General features: G+C 46.2%; 1 protein-coding gene across 4 annotated transcripts; it reads left to right on the forward strand.

Moving 5' to 3' along the window:
* Positions 1 to 284: 284 nt before the first annotated feature.
* ITFG2 (integrin alpha FG-GAP repeat containing 2) lies at positions 285 to 13,572 on the forward strand. 4 transcript variants are annotated; one of them, XM_034406941.3, is made up of 12 exons: positions 285 to 1,093; positions 2,528 to 2,623; positions 3,852 to 3,893; positions 4,635 to 4,809; positions 5,623 to 5,762; positions 7,552 to 7,700; positions 8,624 to 8,718; positions 8,819 to 8,872; positions 9,304 to 9,395; positions 9,898 to 10,015; positions 11,142 to 11,315; positions 12,988 to 13,572. In XM_034406941.3, the coding sequence occupies exons 1-12, from the start codon at positions 998 to 1,000 to the stop codon at positions 13,059 to 13,061; spliced, it is 1,305 nt and encodes a 434-aa protein (XP_034262832.1). In that variant the 5' UTR covers positions 285 to 997; the 3' UTR covers positions 13,062 to 13,572. The 4 variants fall into 4 exon arrangements, with proteins under 4 accessions (XP_034262832.1, XP_087731630.1, XP_034262833.1 ...); XM_087875504.1 differs by having other exon boundaries at positions 11,142 to 11,311; XM_034406942.3 differs by having other exon boundaries at positions 973 to 1,108; positions 11,142 to 11,311.
* Positions 13,573 to 13,980: the final 408 nt, after the last annotated feature.

Raw genomic sequence — 13,980 nt, forward strand, 5'->3', positions numbered from 1 at the left:
GGGAGAGGAAGGAAAAGATAGGAAGAGAAAGGAAAAGATGGGGAGGAGAAATGGAAGGAAGGAAGGAAAAGGGATGGAGGAAAAATAGATGGAAGGAAGGAAAAGATAGGAAGAGAAAGGAAAAGGTCGGGAGGAGAAATGGAAGGAAGGAAGGAAAAGGGAAGGAGGAAAATGGAAGGAAGAAAGGTAGGAAGGGAAAAGAAAAGGAAGGGAGGAGGAAAAATAGAAGAAAAGTAGATTAAGGAAGGAAATGTTGGGGGAGAGGAAGGAAAAGGTAGGAAGAGAAAGAAGGAAAAGGTAGGAAGGAAGAAAATTAAAGGAAAAGGGAGGGAGGGAGGAGAAAAGACTGAAGGAAAGAAGGGAGAAAGGATAGATAGATAGATAGATAGATAGATAGATAGATAGATAGATAGATAGATAGATAGATAGATAGATAGATAGATAGATAGATAGATGATAGATAAAGAAAAGACTGAGAAGGAAGGAAGGAAGGAAATTGCCTATGCAATTAAGGTCCCCATAAAGATTTGTATTCATGTATAGCTGTTGGTGATCCCAATTAGGTCCTTAGTTCTCCTCCATGTAATTTCTTCACAGAAGACCCAAGAGTTTACATATTTTACCAGCAAAGCTGGATGGGGAATTCTGGGAGTTGAAGTCCGCCAGGCTTAAAACCGGCCAAATTTGGGGACCACCCCTGGCCTACCACGAAGGTTGCCACCTGCCAATCAAAATTGCTAGTGATTGACAGCCTGCTTTCAATTTTCTCCCAAATGTCATCCCGGTGTGTTCCTCATTTGCTCGGTCTAACTTGGACTGCGAGCGCTTCTCTTTCATCGCCGGCAGGGGGCGAGCGTGAGGCCGCCGGCATACGCGCGGCTCTTTCCTCGTGTTATATTTCCTTGGGGGATGGGGGGGGGGGGAGAGAGAGAGGGTGTGGCGCAGGAAGCGGAAGTCCCGCCGCAAGCCAGCGAGAGCCGCCGGCGCTAGAGCGGCCATGCGCTCGGTGAGCTACGTCCGCCGGGTGGCTCTCGACTTCGGCGGCAGCCTCTTCCCGCGCGCCGTCTCCCTGGGCGACGCCGACAACGACGCGGTGGGTCCCCGGGAGGTGGGGGGGAAGGGGGCAGAGGGGGAGCAAGCAGAGGCTTCTCTGGCCGGTCTATCTTTTTATCTCTATGGTCTGTCTATGTCTGTCTATAGTCTCACTCTATGGTCTGTCTATATCTATCTATATCTATCTGTATCCTATCTATTTATCTCTATCTGTATCATATCTTATCTATTTCTGTCTGTATATATCTATATCATATCTATCTATCTCTATCTCTATCTATATCATATCTATATCTATTTATCTCTCTATATATCTATCTCTCTATATCTGTATACATATCATATCTATCTATATCTATCTATCTGTATATATCTATATCATATCTATATATATCTATATATCTATATCATATCTATATCTTATCTATTTATCTATCTGTATCTATCTGTATCATATCTTATCTATTTATCTCTATCTGTATATATCTATATCATATCTATCTCTATATCTATCTATCTATATCATATCTATATCTATTTATCTCTATATATATCTATCTCTATCTCTCTATCTGTATCTATCTGTATATATCTATATCATATCTATCTATATCTATATCATATCTATATTTATCTCTATATATATCTACCTCTATCTCTATATCTATCTGTATCATATCTATTTATCTCTATCTGTATATATCTATATCATATCTATCTATATCTATATCATATCTATATCTATTTATCTCTATCTCTATCTTTCTGTATACATATCATATCTATCTATATCTATCTATCTGTATATATCTATATCATATCTATATATCTATCTCTATATCATATCTATATCTCTGTATCTATATATCTCTATCATATCTATATCTATATCTATCTATATCTATATCATATCTATCTATCTTTATCTATCCCATCCATCTATCCATCCATATATATAGTCTCTCTGAATGGTCTATCTATCTGTCTCTGTATATCTATACCTATTTTTGTATATCATCCACCGCATCAATATTTCCATCTACCTTCTGCCTTTATACATCTATCGGTATCATTGTACTTGATGACAAAATAAATAAATAAAAATAATTCCTCTATCTATATTTCTATATCTCAGCTATCGATATCATGTCTTTCTATATCAATATCCAGATCTCTAGAATCTTTCCATGTTTATATATCAACTATTTCTATATCTTGATATATCTCTCAGTATTTAGACCTCTGATATATATATATTTATATGTGTCTGTATAAACTAATATCTATTATCTATCGTCTTTATATATATTGTTAAAGGCATTGTAGCTCATTCAGTGTCACGTAATTGGAGATTTGCAATTAAGAAATAATGGGGGGGGAGGCAGGCTGAAGAATTTTTTTAAAAAATGAATTAAATTTTGAATTTAAAAAAATTATTAATGTTTTCTTCTTTTCTCTCTCTCTCTGTCTCCAGCTGAACGAATTAGTGGTAGGAGATACCAATGGGAAACTGTTTGTATACAAGAATGATGAAAGTCAGCCCTGGACTTTGCGTTCCTGTCAAGGAATGGTGAGTAGAAGCGAAATCAACCGTTAATGCTATTTACAATCTGATACTTCCGTCGCAGATTACTCTCAGTAAATGCCCTGCATTTTTAGGGGGTTTTTTTAACCCTTTGCTTCAGCCCAAACCATAATTTCTTGCTGAAATTAATGAATAAAGACAGCCTCTGGCCCTAGACTACGAGTCAGCAACCCGCGGCCTTGGAGCCACATGTGGCTCCTTCATCCCTCTGCTGCGGCTCCCTGTCGCTCAAAATATTACAACTGCCAATGTGTGATATTCGCCGGCACACGATTTATTCAGCTTTTCGACCCTTCGGATAAATCCAAGAAAAGAAAAGTTTCAGAAGAAAACAGAATGTTTAATTCAACTACATAGGCTAGTTCTGTGGCCGCTCAGGAAATAGTCGGGCACGGGAAGGGTTTTGTGGCTCCCGGTGTTTTCTTTTCTGTGGGAAATGGTTCTTTGAGTGTTTAAGGTTGCAGACCCCCACCCTAGATCTAAAGTTTAAAAGATGTGAGAGGGAAGGGAAGGGAAGGTGGGGGTGAGCCATTTTTCAAAAGATAATGCCACTTCCTAACCATCAAGGAGAAACAGAAATATCAGTGCAGAAAGAAGACACACCCAGAGGGAGCGAATTTTTTAGCAGGGCTTGGTGGAAGGCTCCGGGTTCGCTCGGCTCATGTCTGTGGCATCCTGATGGAAAAAGATGCTGGCTAGAGTTGTTCAGAAATTGCCAAATTGGAGAAGAGTCACGTTTAAAAACTAGAGAGCGATTCTGCTGCAAAGACGTCGGGCTTATTTTGAGGCCATCCTTCTACGCCAGGGGTCGGCAACCTGTGGCTCTGGAGCCGCATGTGGCTCTTTCATCCCTCTGCTGCAACTCCCTGTCGCTGGTCAGCTCCACAATTGATAGGGCTTTCGGTTAGGACAGGTAGAGGAAAAAGGATGCCGCGCTACGAGGAGACTCTATGGTGGGGCAACCGGACTTCCGGTCGGCTCCAGAATTGAAGGGGGGACTTCCGGTTAGGACCTTTGTGGCTTTGTGTTTAAGGTTGCCGACCTCTGTTCTAGACTCACCTGTATGGCCTTTACCAGCCATACTCCTTGGATTTTTTCAATATACCATATTGATTCGCTTAACCTCTTCTTCATCCTTGTTTTCCTGTTGTTCTTTATTTTTGGGGCAAGGGGGAGCATGCCTGCAAATCAAATCAATGCTTTCCTTTTTCAGCTCACCTGCGTTGGTGTTGGAGACGTCTGCAATAAGAAGAAGGTAACTTTTCTTTTTTAAATTATGTGTGTGCGTGTGTCTTTGTGCTATGTAGCAGGGTATCAAACATTTCCAAGCTCTCTTTCCAGCTGTGGGGGAGGAACAAGGTAAATAATATGCTAATAAATCTTTTGATTCCATTGTTAAAAGTCGTTTTGTCAGCCGCTTTAATCATGGTTGCACCTAGCTCAGATGTCAGCAACCTGCGGCTCTGGAGCCGCATGTGGCTCTTTCACCCCTCTGCTGTGGCTCCGTCGCTCAAACTATGCGTCACGACCGCCAATGTGCGACACCCGCCGGCCCGCGATTTATTGAGCTTTTCAACCCCCCAGTAGGCCAACCATGGATAAATCCAAGAAAAGTTTCAGAAGAAAACAGAACGCTTAATTCAACTCCATAGGCTAGTTTTGTGGGCACTCAAGAAATAGTTGGGCACGGGAAGGGATTTTGTGGCTCCCGGTGTTTTCTTTTCTGTGGGAAACGAGTCTTTGAGTGTTTAAGGTTGCCGACCCCTGATTTAGCTGAAGGTTAGGTTGCAATTGGGACACCCTGGGGAAATTGTCAAGCTGCTCTAGAAAACTTAAACACTGGGTGGATTTGTTGCTGCAGAATCAGGATATGAAAAACAAATGGGAGTCGAGAATTGTTTTTCTGGTTTGCTTTCTGAATTAAAAACTCCGCTTACTCGCCCAGCGCCGAATCTAGCTGGCTTCCCCTTACTTATTCAGGCTTTTCTTTTGCCAGAATTTGGTTGTCGCGGTGAGTGCCGAAGGTTGGTTTCATCTCTTCGACCTCACGTCGCCCTCAAAGCATGGGGATGTGCTGGGCCACCACGAGCTCCCCAACCCCGATGATCCAAAAATGGCATTTAAGCAGCACATACCAGCCAACACCAAAGTTATGCTGATTGATGATATCGGTGAGTGGGTGGTCCCTTTGAACAGAAGCACTACTACTACTACTACTACCACTTCTTCTTCTGATGATGATGATCAGGCAACTCAGCTGGGATCATCAGAGGCTTTTAGGAGTATTTTTTTTCTACAGCCTCTTCGGCTGAAGAGGTTGCAGAAAAAAATGCTTTTAAAAGCCTCTGACGATCCCAGCTGAGCCGTGCGATCATCAGAGGCTTTTGTTTTACTTTTAAAATCATTTTTTCAGCCGAAGAGGTTGTAGAAAAAATGCTTTTAAAAGTAAAAAAAAAAAAAAAAAAGCCTCTGATGATCACGTGGCTCAGCTGGGCATGGGGAGGGGGGCAGGGATTTTTGCTTTCGGTTCTCTGAACCACTCGCCGCCATTGCTACTGGATTGGGCGATTCGGTCCAAACCGGGAGCATTTCACCCCTGAGCTGAACTCTTGACCACTAGAACAAAACCTACAAATTATAGTTTAGCGATGTAGCTTTTAATTAACTTTTAAAAGAAATTAAAGCATCGTTTAATTAATGGCCTTGAGAATTAATTTGAACCAATAGAATTAAGCCTATCAGCTTCAGAAATCTTTTCCTTTTACTACAAAAAAAGATCTTTATTTTTCGTCCTGTCTTATATTAAGACTTCGGAAACGAATAAGGGTCTTAAGCCATTGGTTGAAAAAGAATTGAGATGATTGGAGGGCACATGGTATGATGTTTTGGGAACAAGCAAGATGGATTCCTTTGATTTCTCCTTGATTTTCTGCAATCGGTTCCTCCACGATACAAAGTTTGAGTCCGCTATGCGTTCTCGGCAGATGGAGATGGAAAAAATGAATTGGTGATAGGCTACACGGACCGCGTGGTACGAGCCTTTCGCTGGGAGGACTCGTCGGAGAGTTCCGATAGCCTCTCTGGACAGCTGGTGCTGCTGAAAAAATGGCTGCTGGAAGGACAGGTAGGACATGACGATAGAAAGTCAGCATAGAAGTTTCATAAATCAATAAATCCAGGAAATGAAACGGGGAGTCAAAGTGGGGGGGGAGGCATAGCATAGTTAGCTTTGCAGCTGTTGCCTTCTTAACTTCAACTTCTGTCATATTCGATCTGTAATTCTATCTCAAAAGAAATTCCTAACATCTAGACAGAGGAAGACAAGCAGGATGTCAGGTTTCGAGGTCGTCTCAAATAAATTGCATTTCAAACAAAGTCTTTGATGAAAAACTCCCATTTATTAAGCACGACATTCTAACTCCGACTCCATCGTAGCCAACACTGGCTTCCTGACCCAAAACCCTCTCTTTCCTTTCCCCACTCATCTGCACTCATTGGCCATCTTCCAAGTCACTCTACCCCTAATCTACTGCTCCAGCTCAAAGGAATTTCCCCCCTCCCATCCCATCTCCTAGGGGATATTATCTCCAGGGAAAATAAGTAGGTGAAAAGTCAAACGTCCCTTTCCAGACGCCTCCGCTTCTCCTTCTTATGTCAGCACTAGAGTAAATGCAGCTTGAAGTGCTGACACAGGAGGTATAAAGGCTCTCAACCAACAATTCGATTCAGAATAGAGCAAGAAAGGAGGACTTCCTAGTCCAACCAGATTCCTCAAGCAGGAATCCCTTTACCATTTCATACAAGCGACTGTCCAGTCTCTTCTTAAAGAGGTGACCCTGAGGACACAGATAAACCTCCAAGTGCTTCAAAGACCCTCTAAAAGGATATAAATGACCAGCACCCACAATTTCTGAAGGCAACTTCTGTTCCACTGGTTAATTGTCCTCACTGTTAGGGAGTTTCTCCTTAATTCAAGGTTGCTTCTCTCCTTGATGAGTTTCCAACCATTGTTTCTTGTCCTGCCTTCTGGTGTTTTGGAGAATAAATTGACCCCTTCTTCTTTGTGGCGGCCAATATCAAAGACATAGACCCAGCAAGAGAAAGGAACAAAAGTTAACCCCTCTCATAATGAGGGTAGTTGAAATCAGGGGTCTCCAACCTTGGAAACTTTAAGACTTGTGGACTTCAACTCCCAGAGTTCCTCAGCCAGCAAAGCTGGGAGTTGAAATCCACAAGTCTTAAAGCTTTGCTAGCTGAGGAATTCTGAGAGTTGAAGTCCACAAGTCTTAAAGTTGCCATGGTTGGAGACCCCTGGTTTAAATGGTTCATAAGAAGAAGGAAGGGAGGGAAAAAAGAGGGAGGGGAAGAAAGGAAGGAAGGAGCTGGAAAGAAGAAAACAATAGGAAGGAGTAAAAATAGAATGAATGAGGGAAAAGATAGAATGAGAAAGAAGGAAAAAGGAGGAAGGAGAAAAAATGAAGGAAAAATGGAAGCAAAATAGATAAAGAAAGGAAAAGATAGAAAGGAGGAAAAATGGATGGATGGATGGACTCAAGTGCAGAGCAGTAGTGAAATCCAAATTTTTTACTACCAGTTCTGTGGGCATGGCTTGGTGGGCATGGTGTGGCTTGATGGGCGTGGCAGGGGAAGGATACCGCAAAATCCCCATTCCCTCCCCACTCCTGGGGAAGGATATTGCAAAATCCCCATTCCCACCCCACTCTGGGGCCAGCCAGAGGTGGTATTTGCCAGTTCTCCAAACTACTCAAAATTTCCGCTACCGGTTCTTCCCGAACCTGTCAGAACCTGCTGGATTTCACCCCTGGTGCAGCGCATGGGACAGTCATGGTGGTAGCTGTGATGGAAGTCATTTGAGGTGATGAGTCTTTGATTCTTTCTCCTGGTGAGGACAGGTGGATAGCCTCTCTGTGAACCCAGATGCCGATGGCTCCCCTCAGATGATGGTGTCCCAGCCAGGCTGCGGATATGCAGTCTTGCTCTGCACTTGGAAACAAGAGCAGCAGCCTCCCACAGAGACCGTGGACACTTCTGCATCTAGCAGGTGAGGTAACCCAGAATTCCCGAGGAACAATGCCCAGTGACGTCCAGCTGTTAGCAACCTCTTGTGGTAGTTGGGCAGCCCAAGATCACTTCGCTCTTCCCACACATACTGCATCACACTTTCCCGCGGCGGGCATTTTATTCTCACGCCCTCCCCTCCCTCCCCACAAATCAGACTCGTTGCGTGCTGTCGGTGCCCCCTCCACTGAAGCAAGCCAGGACAATGGGTGGCGTCTTTAAGGAGGTGCCAACTGCCCCAGCGGGGATGTCTTGTCTACCCTTCAAATTTTCAACTTTAGGCGAAAAAAATGCTGTGCTTCTCTGTTGTGGCCTCTCGGCCACCGGCCCCTCCGGCAGCCGAATCAGAGGAGGAAAAGGAGGAGGTGTGGGAGTCGGGGTCAGCATCAAGGCAACCTGAGAGCTCCAAGGGGGGAGAGGAAATGGAGCTGGCAGAGAGAGAGAGAGAGAGGCGGAGTCTGGGCCGTCCGTCAGCCCTCAGTTGGAGAGTCAACAGCCCCCAGGTCTGGAGGTGGCTGATGAGGAAGAGGAGGAACAGCTGGGTCCAGTGCCTGACGCATGGATTTACAGAAGGCAGAGGAGAGGAGAGCAGTGGAAATCTATGGGCCGGTCCTTGGGATGGAAGAGCCACCGCTGCTAGCGAAGCCCCACCCTAGCTCTGGGGAATAAAAGGCAGGGGGCGGAGATGAATAGGTGCGACAGACAGCTATTCATTTTACGGATGGATGGACTTGTTAGCCTGCAGTGAAAAGTTTTGCTGGGACTGCCAGCGCTTCTAATGAAAGGAATCTTTTGAGTTCACTTCAGAGGGTTTCTCGTGTTTGGGGAGCCGGGTCTCTTTCCACCAAACGAGAAGATTTTCCTGTTGTCCCGCTAGATCTTCTTCATTTCTTGACTACTCTTTAGGGAAGGTCCCGTCCGGGACGTCATTCTTCATCAGACGTCGGGTAGAATTCACAACAAGAATGTTTCCACTCATCTGATTGGAACCATTGGCAGAGGTAAGCGGAAGACGTTCGAGTCATTGGGGGGGGGGATTAGAAAATACTGGATTTCCAGAGAAATCCTAACCTGCCTCTTGCATTTTTTTTTTCTCTGCAGGTTGTTCAAAGGAGCCCAAAGGGCTGGGTCTGTTCGCGCTCTGCACATTAGATGGTAAGACTTGATTTTCTTGGAATGGGGATAGAGTTGAATTCACATTCATTTATATCCGCGTTCCCTGGTGCCAGGAGGGGGGAACGAGGGAGGGGAAGCGGGAATGGTTTCATTTGTGTGAGCGGTGGGCTCACGCAAGTAGAGCTGACTGTCTCCGCCACTCGCGCGAGTGGGTTTGTGTGCACGCATGCTTGCCCGCCGTTCCTCCACTCGCGCAGCCCGTTTGCAAATAGTCCACGGCCCACAGGTTGGGGACCCCTGATTTATATAATCTGCCCTTCCCTCAGAATGTCCCTTGGCATTCCCGTAGCAGCCTACAAAGGGTTTAAACACTTCAAGATCCTAGGACGAGCCTCCCCTGGACCTGCTCCTCCGCAGGAACCCTCGGGGAACGGCGGAATTGCTACGCAGCCTTTCTTTCCCCCTTCTAGGGACTCTGAAGCTCATGGAGGGAGCAGACAAGCTGCTGTGGTCTGTGCAAGTGGACCATCAACTTTTTGCTCTGGAAAAACTGGACGTCACGGTAAGTTTTTACCTAGCTGACCGGCACTTGGGGCGAACAAAATGTATCCAGAAACGGACGGGTTATCAGAGAGCCATCTCTCGGTGAGAAATAGCAACAGCACTTATACTTATATACTGCTTCACGGTGCTTTGCAGCCGTCTCTAAGCAGTTGAGAGTCAGCCTCTTACCCCCAACAACCTGGGTCCTCCTTTTACCCACCTCGGAAGGATGGAAAGCTGAGTCAACCTCAAGCCTGTCAGGATTGAACTCCAGGCTGTGGGCAGAGTTAGCCTGCAATACTGCATTCTAACCACTAATATAGGGAGAGAGACACAGGGAAGGGGGAGAGAGACAGGGAAGGAGTGGGAGGGAGAGACACACAGAGAAGGGAGAGACAGGAAGGGAGCGAGAGAGAGAGAGATGGAGAGAGAGAGAGACAGGGAAGGAGGGGGGGAGAGAGAGAGCATGGCTGCCCTTCTGACAGGCAGCTTCTTTCTAAGAAAGTTTCCTACCCTTTCAGGGAAACGGTTACGAGGAGGTGATTGCTTGCGCCTGGGACGGACAGACGTACATCATCGATCACAACCGGACAGTGGCCAGGTTCCAAGTGGATGAAAACGTCAGCGCCTTCTGTGCCGGTGAGCCAAATCCCTAGCCGTTTGCTAACTCACAGGTCCGCAAACCCCCAACCCGCCCCCCGCCCCCCCAAGGACTAGAAGACCTCCAAGGTCCCTTCCGAGTCTATTCCGATTGATTTGAGGATTTGGGGAGCATGACTTCTTAAAGACAGGTTCACCCTTGATTATAAAGGAATGGGCCATTCCCCCTCAAACTTTACATCTTTCCTAGAAATTACTTTCCAGGCCATGGTATACAGTTGAATTAAGGGAGATTACCCTGTTTCCTCAAAAATAAGACCCAACCAGAAAATAAGCCCTAGCGTGAATTTTCAGGATGCTCGTAATATAAGCCCTACCCCCCAAAATAAGCCCCAGTGAAAATTGTCAGCCAGATGGATGCATTTAATACCGTGTTTTTCCCCCCAAAAAATAAAACCTAACCAGAAAATAAGCCCTAATGCGTCTTTTGGAGCAAAAATTAATATAAGACCCGGTCTTATTTTCGGGGAAACGCGGTAATTCTTTCCACTCAAGATTCTTCCCTAAAATGCTGTCAGTTTCAAGAGAAGAATAGAGATGCTGTCCCTTGATTTGATGACTCCTGTAGACCACCTATATCCGTGATGGCGAGCCTGTGGTGGCACAAGGAGCCATATTGATGGGTACACAAGCTCAGCTCCGCTAGCTGATTTTCGGGCCTTCTGGGCCCACTGGAAGTCGGGAAACAGGTCGTTTCCAGCCTCCGGGGGTTCAGAAGGCTGTTTTCGCCCTCCCCGGGCTCCTAGAAAGTCTCTGGAGCCTGGGGAGGGCGAAAAAACAGGCCTACCAGGCCCACCGTGCCATCGCATGCCAAAAGGGGGGGTGGGTGTCATGCATGAATGGGGGGGCGGGGCGCATAGAATTATGGGCGTGGGCACACGTGCGGGCAAACCCTCCCCCCCTACTTTTGGCACGCAATGGCAAAAAGGTTAGCCATCACTGACCTATATATGTTTAGGTTAAATTACACATTTGCTGGTGGCCTCTCGGGATTTGAAATGTCGTTTAGGGGTTTAAAGCAGGCCTCGTCGTCTGATTTTTTTTTTTCACCTCGAATTCTGGCGGTCCTTCTCTTCTTAACAATGGCGTCATCTCTCCCCGCCAGGCTTCTATTCTTGTAAAGGGGACTATAACAGCCCTTGCCTGGTCTACGTCAGTTTCAACCACAAGATCTACATCTATTGGGACGTACAGTTAGAAAGGATGGAGTCCACCAATTTGCTGAAGACGCTGGAGAACAATTCAGAATGCGGAGAACTCCTGCTTCGGCTGGATGTAGGTAGGTTTCCGTGTGGTGGTTTCTACCAAGGTTTCACGTTGGGTTTAAGTTCCTTTGGAGTTGAATGGTTGGAAGAAATGTCCTTCTGGGTTGAGTTCCAAGTTGGGGAGGAAGACACTGGAAACGTGGTGGGCGACTGGAAAGATGGTTTTTAATTGACGACAGGCAGGGGTGGGCTTTAAAAATTTTAGCAAGAGATTCTTCGCCCGGTTGCTGGGTGGGCATGGCCTAGTCACCTTGCTCCACCACGGTGGGGAGGTTGTTTTTGCCCTCCCCAGGTTCCAGACGTTTTTCTCGAGGGCTGCCTTCCAGAGGGGGGGGGGGGGACAAGATTTAGGATTATTCCACGTATTAGCAGAGGTGCCCGGAGGATTGTAACATCAGCCATCAAAGCTCTCATGGAAGAGTACCAACATCCCGGCATCGTTCTTGAATGCTGGTTTCCTGGACCATTAAGGTCTCGCCTCTTCGTTTATTCCCCTTGAAAACAGCTGAATCAGTGGGCATGGGAGCATTGCCCTAATTCAGCTCCGGTGTGCATGTGGGCGCCGGCCAGCTGATTTTTCGGCCTTCCAGTCCCACCGGAAGCTGGCAAATGGGCCGTTTCTGGCCTCCAGAGGGCCTGCAGGGGTAGGGAAGGCTGTTTTCACCCTCCCCAGACTCCAAGAAATCCTCTGGAGCCTGGGGAGGGCAAAAACCAGAACTACCAGGCCCACCGTTCCATCACGTGCCAAAAGCGGAGTAACACCGGGGGCACACACGCGGGGGAGTGGGGCACATTGAATTATGGATGTGGGCACGCACGCACGCACACAACCCCCCTGCGCACAAACCCCCCACTTTTGGCACACGACTGCAAAAAGATTCGCCATCACTGGGCTAAGCCATCATTCATTTTTGATAGATTAATGCAGTGTGAAGATTCTGTATTTTTAAATGAGAAACACTGGAGCATCATGGGGCAGCGATCTACTAGATTTCTGAATTGATCCGAGCATGGGTTTCCATACCCTGGAGAAATCAGTGGGAATCTGTTCACCTAAAGCCACAAGGAGCCTGCAAATTGTGAATCCCACCATATCCACCCCTGTCCCATCCCACCTTTCCCGTTTGTGCAGAGATGGTTACCACTTATGACCGCAATTGAACCCAAAATGTCTCCTGCTAAGTGAGACAGTTGTTCAGTGAGTTTTGTCCCATTTTTACCACCTCGCCTGCCACGGTTGTTAAGTAAATCACTGCAGTTAATAACATACCGTGTTTCCCCGAAAATAAGACCCCGTCTTATATTTTTTTGAACCCTGAAATAAGCGCTTGGCCTTATTGCCATGCGGCTCAAAAGCCCGATTGGGTTTATCATCAGGGGATGTCTTATTTTGGGAGAAACAGGGTAGTTAAGTGAATCCGGTAGTTAACGTGACCCTGGGACACTTGCAACCGTCATAAATACGAGCCAATTGCCAAGCAGGTTGACCAAGTGACCATTGGCATTGGGGACGCTGCGAAGGTCGTAACTCGGTCACAAGTCACTTTTTTCAGTGCCGTGGTTAACTTCAAACGGTCACTAAATGAATTGCTGTAAGGTGGGGACTACCAGTGCTTTTCCTAGGTGTCGTGCAGAGTGCCTCTCTTAAGTAACGGTATATTTTCCTCTTTTTTTTCTTTTTCATAGCTAAAAATGATGTTTCGGCTGTCAAAGATCTGATTCACAAGACCTTATACTTTCCCAAGAAAGCAATTAAATAGTCACGGCACGGAAGAAACTCCCATCTCCAGCACTCTTGATATGCTTCTTAGGACTCCGATGTCCTCCGTTCCAGTGCATAATCAGGAACAAAGCAACTCGCAATGGAAGTTTATGAGCCCCGGTGGCGCAGTGCGGCATTGCAGGCTGACTCTGCTCACTGCCAGCAGTTCGATCCCGACTGGTTCAAGGTTGCCTCAGCCTTCCGTGATCGGTAAAATGAGGACCCAGGTGGTTGGGAGGCAAGAGCCCGATTCTGTAAACCGCTTAGAGAGGGCTGCAAAAGCCTTGTGAATTGGTATATAAGCCTTAAGTGCTATTGCTAATGTATCACGCTCCCTCGTTTCTTAAAAGCCGAAAAGTGCAAGGTTGAATATGTAAACATGTATGTGTATATATGTAAATATGTCATCAGGCTGAATCTTGTGTTGTTGTTAACTTATTTTCTTCCCCTTGGTCTTAAATTACGGGTTTTTAAGGAAAGCTTCAATAAAGAAAAGTCTTGACAAGTCATTCAATTGGTAACGGTCCCATTATTCAAGATATTGCTTCTATAGCAGAAGCCGCTAGAGATGCTTGGCACGCAGGGAAGAATGAATCCGGGAGGCGTTTCAGCAGCTGGATGGGCGCTCCGACGTTTGGCATCTACTTTGGGGGGATTCTGGAGGCCCCTAAACTGGGTTGATGGAGAACCAGGGCTCTTGGAGAGGGTCGATCTAGGTTCGGCAGTTTGGGGCCACCTGGAGCCAGTTGATGTCTGGGGTTCTATTTATTAGTATCCATAAACATAACCGCTCTGATCAGCGCCTTGTATTACGCCAATACAGAATAGCAGAGCTGGATGGGACCTTGGAGGTCATCTAGTCCAGCCTTCCTACTCAAGCAGGAGACCCCTATACCATCTCTTGACAGGTGGCTTGC

The sequence above is a fragment of the Pantherophis guttatus genome, chromosome 8 (genome assembly GCF_059756535.1).
Source record: "Pantherophis guttatus breed Tessera chromosome 8, ASM5975653v1, whole genome shotgun sequence".
Taxonomy (NCBI): domain Eukaryota; kingdom Metazoa; phylum Chordata; class Lepidosauria; order Squamata; family Colubridae; genus Pantherophis; species Pantherophis guttatus.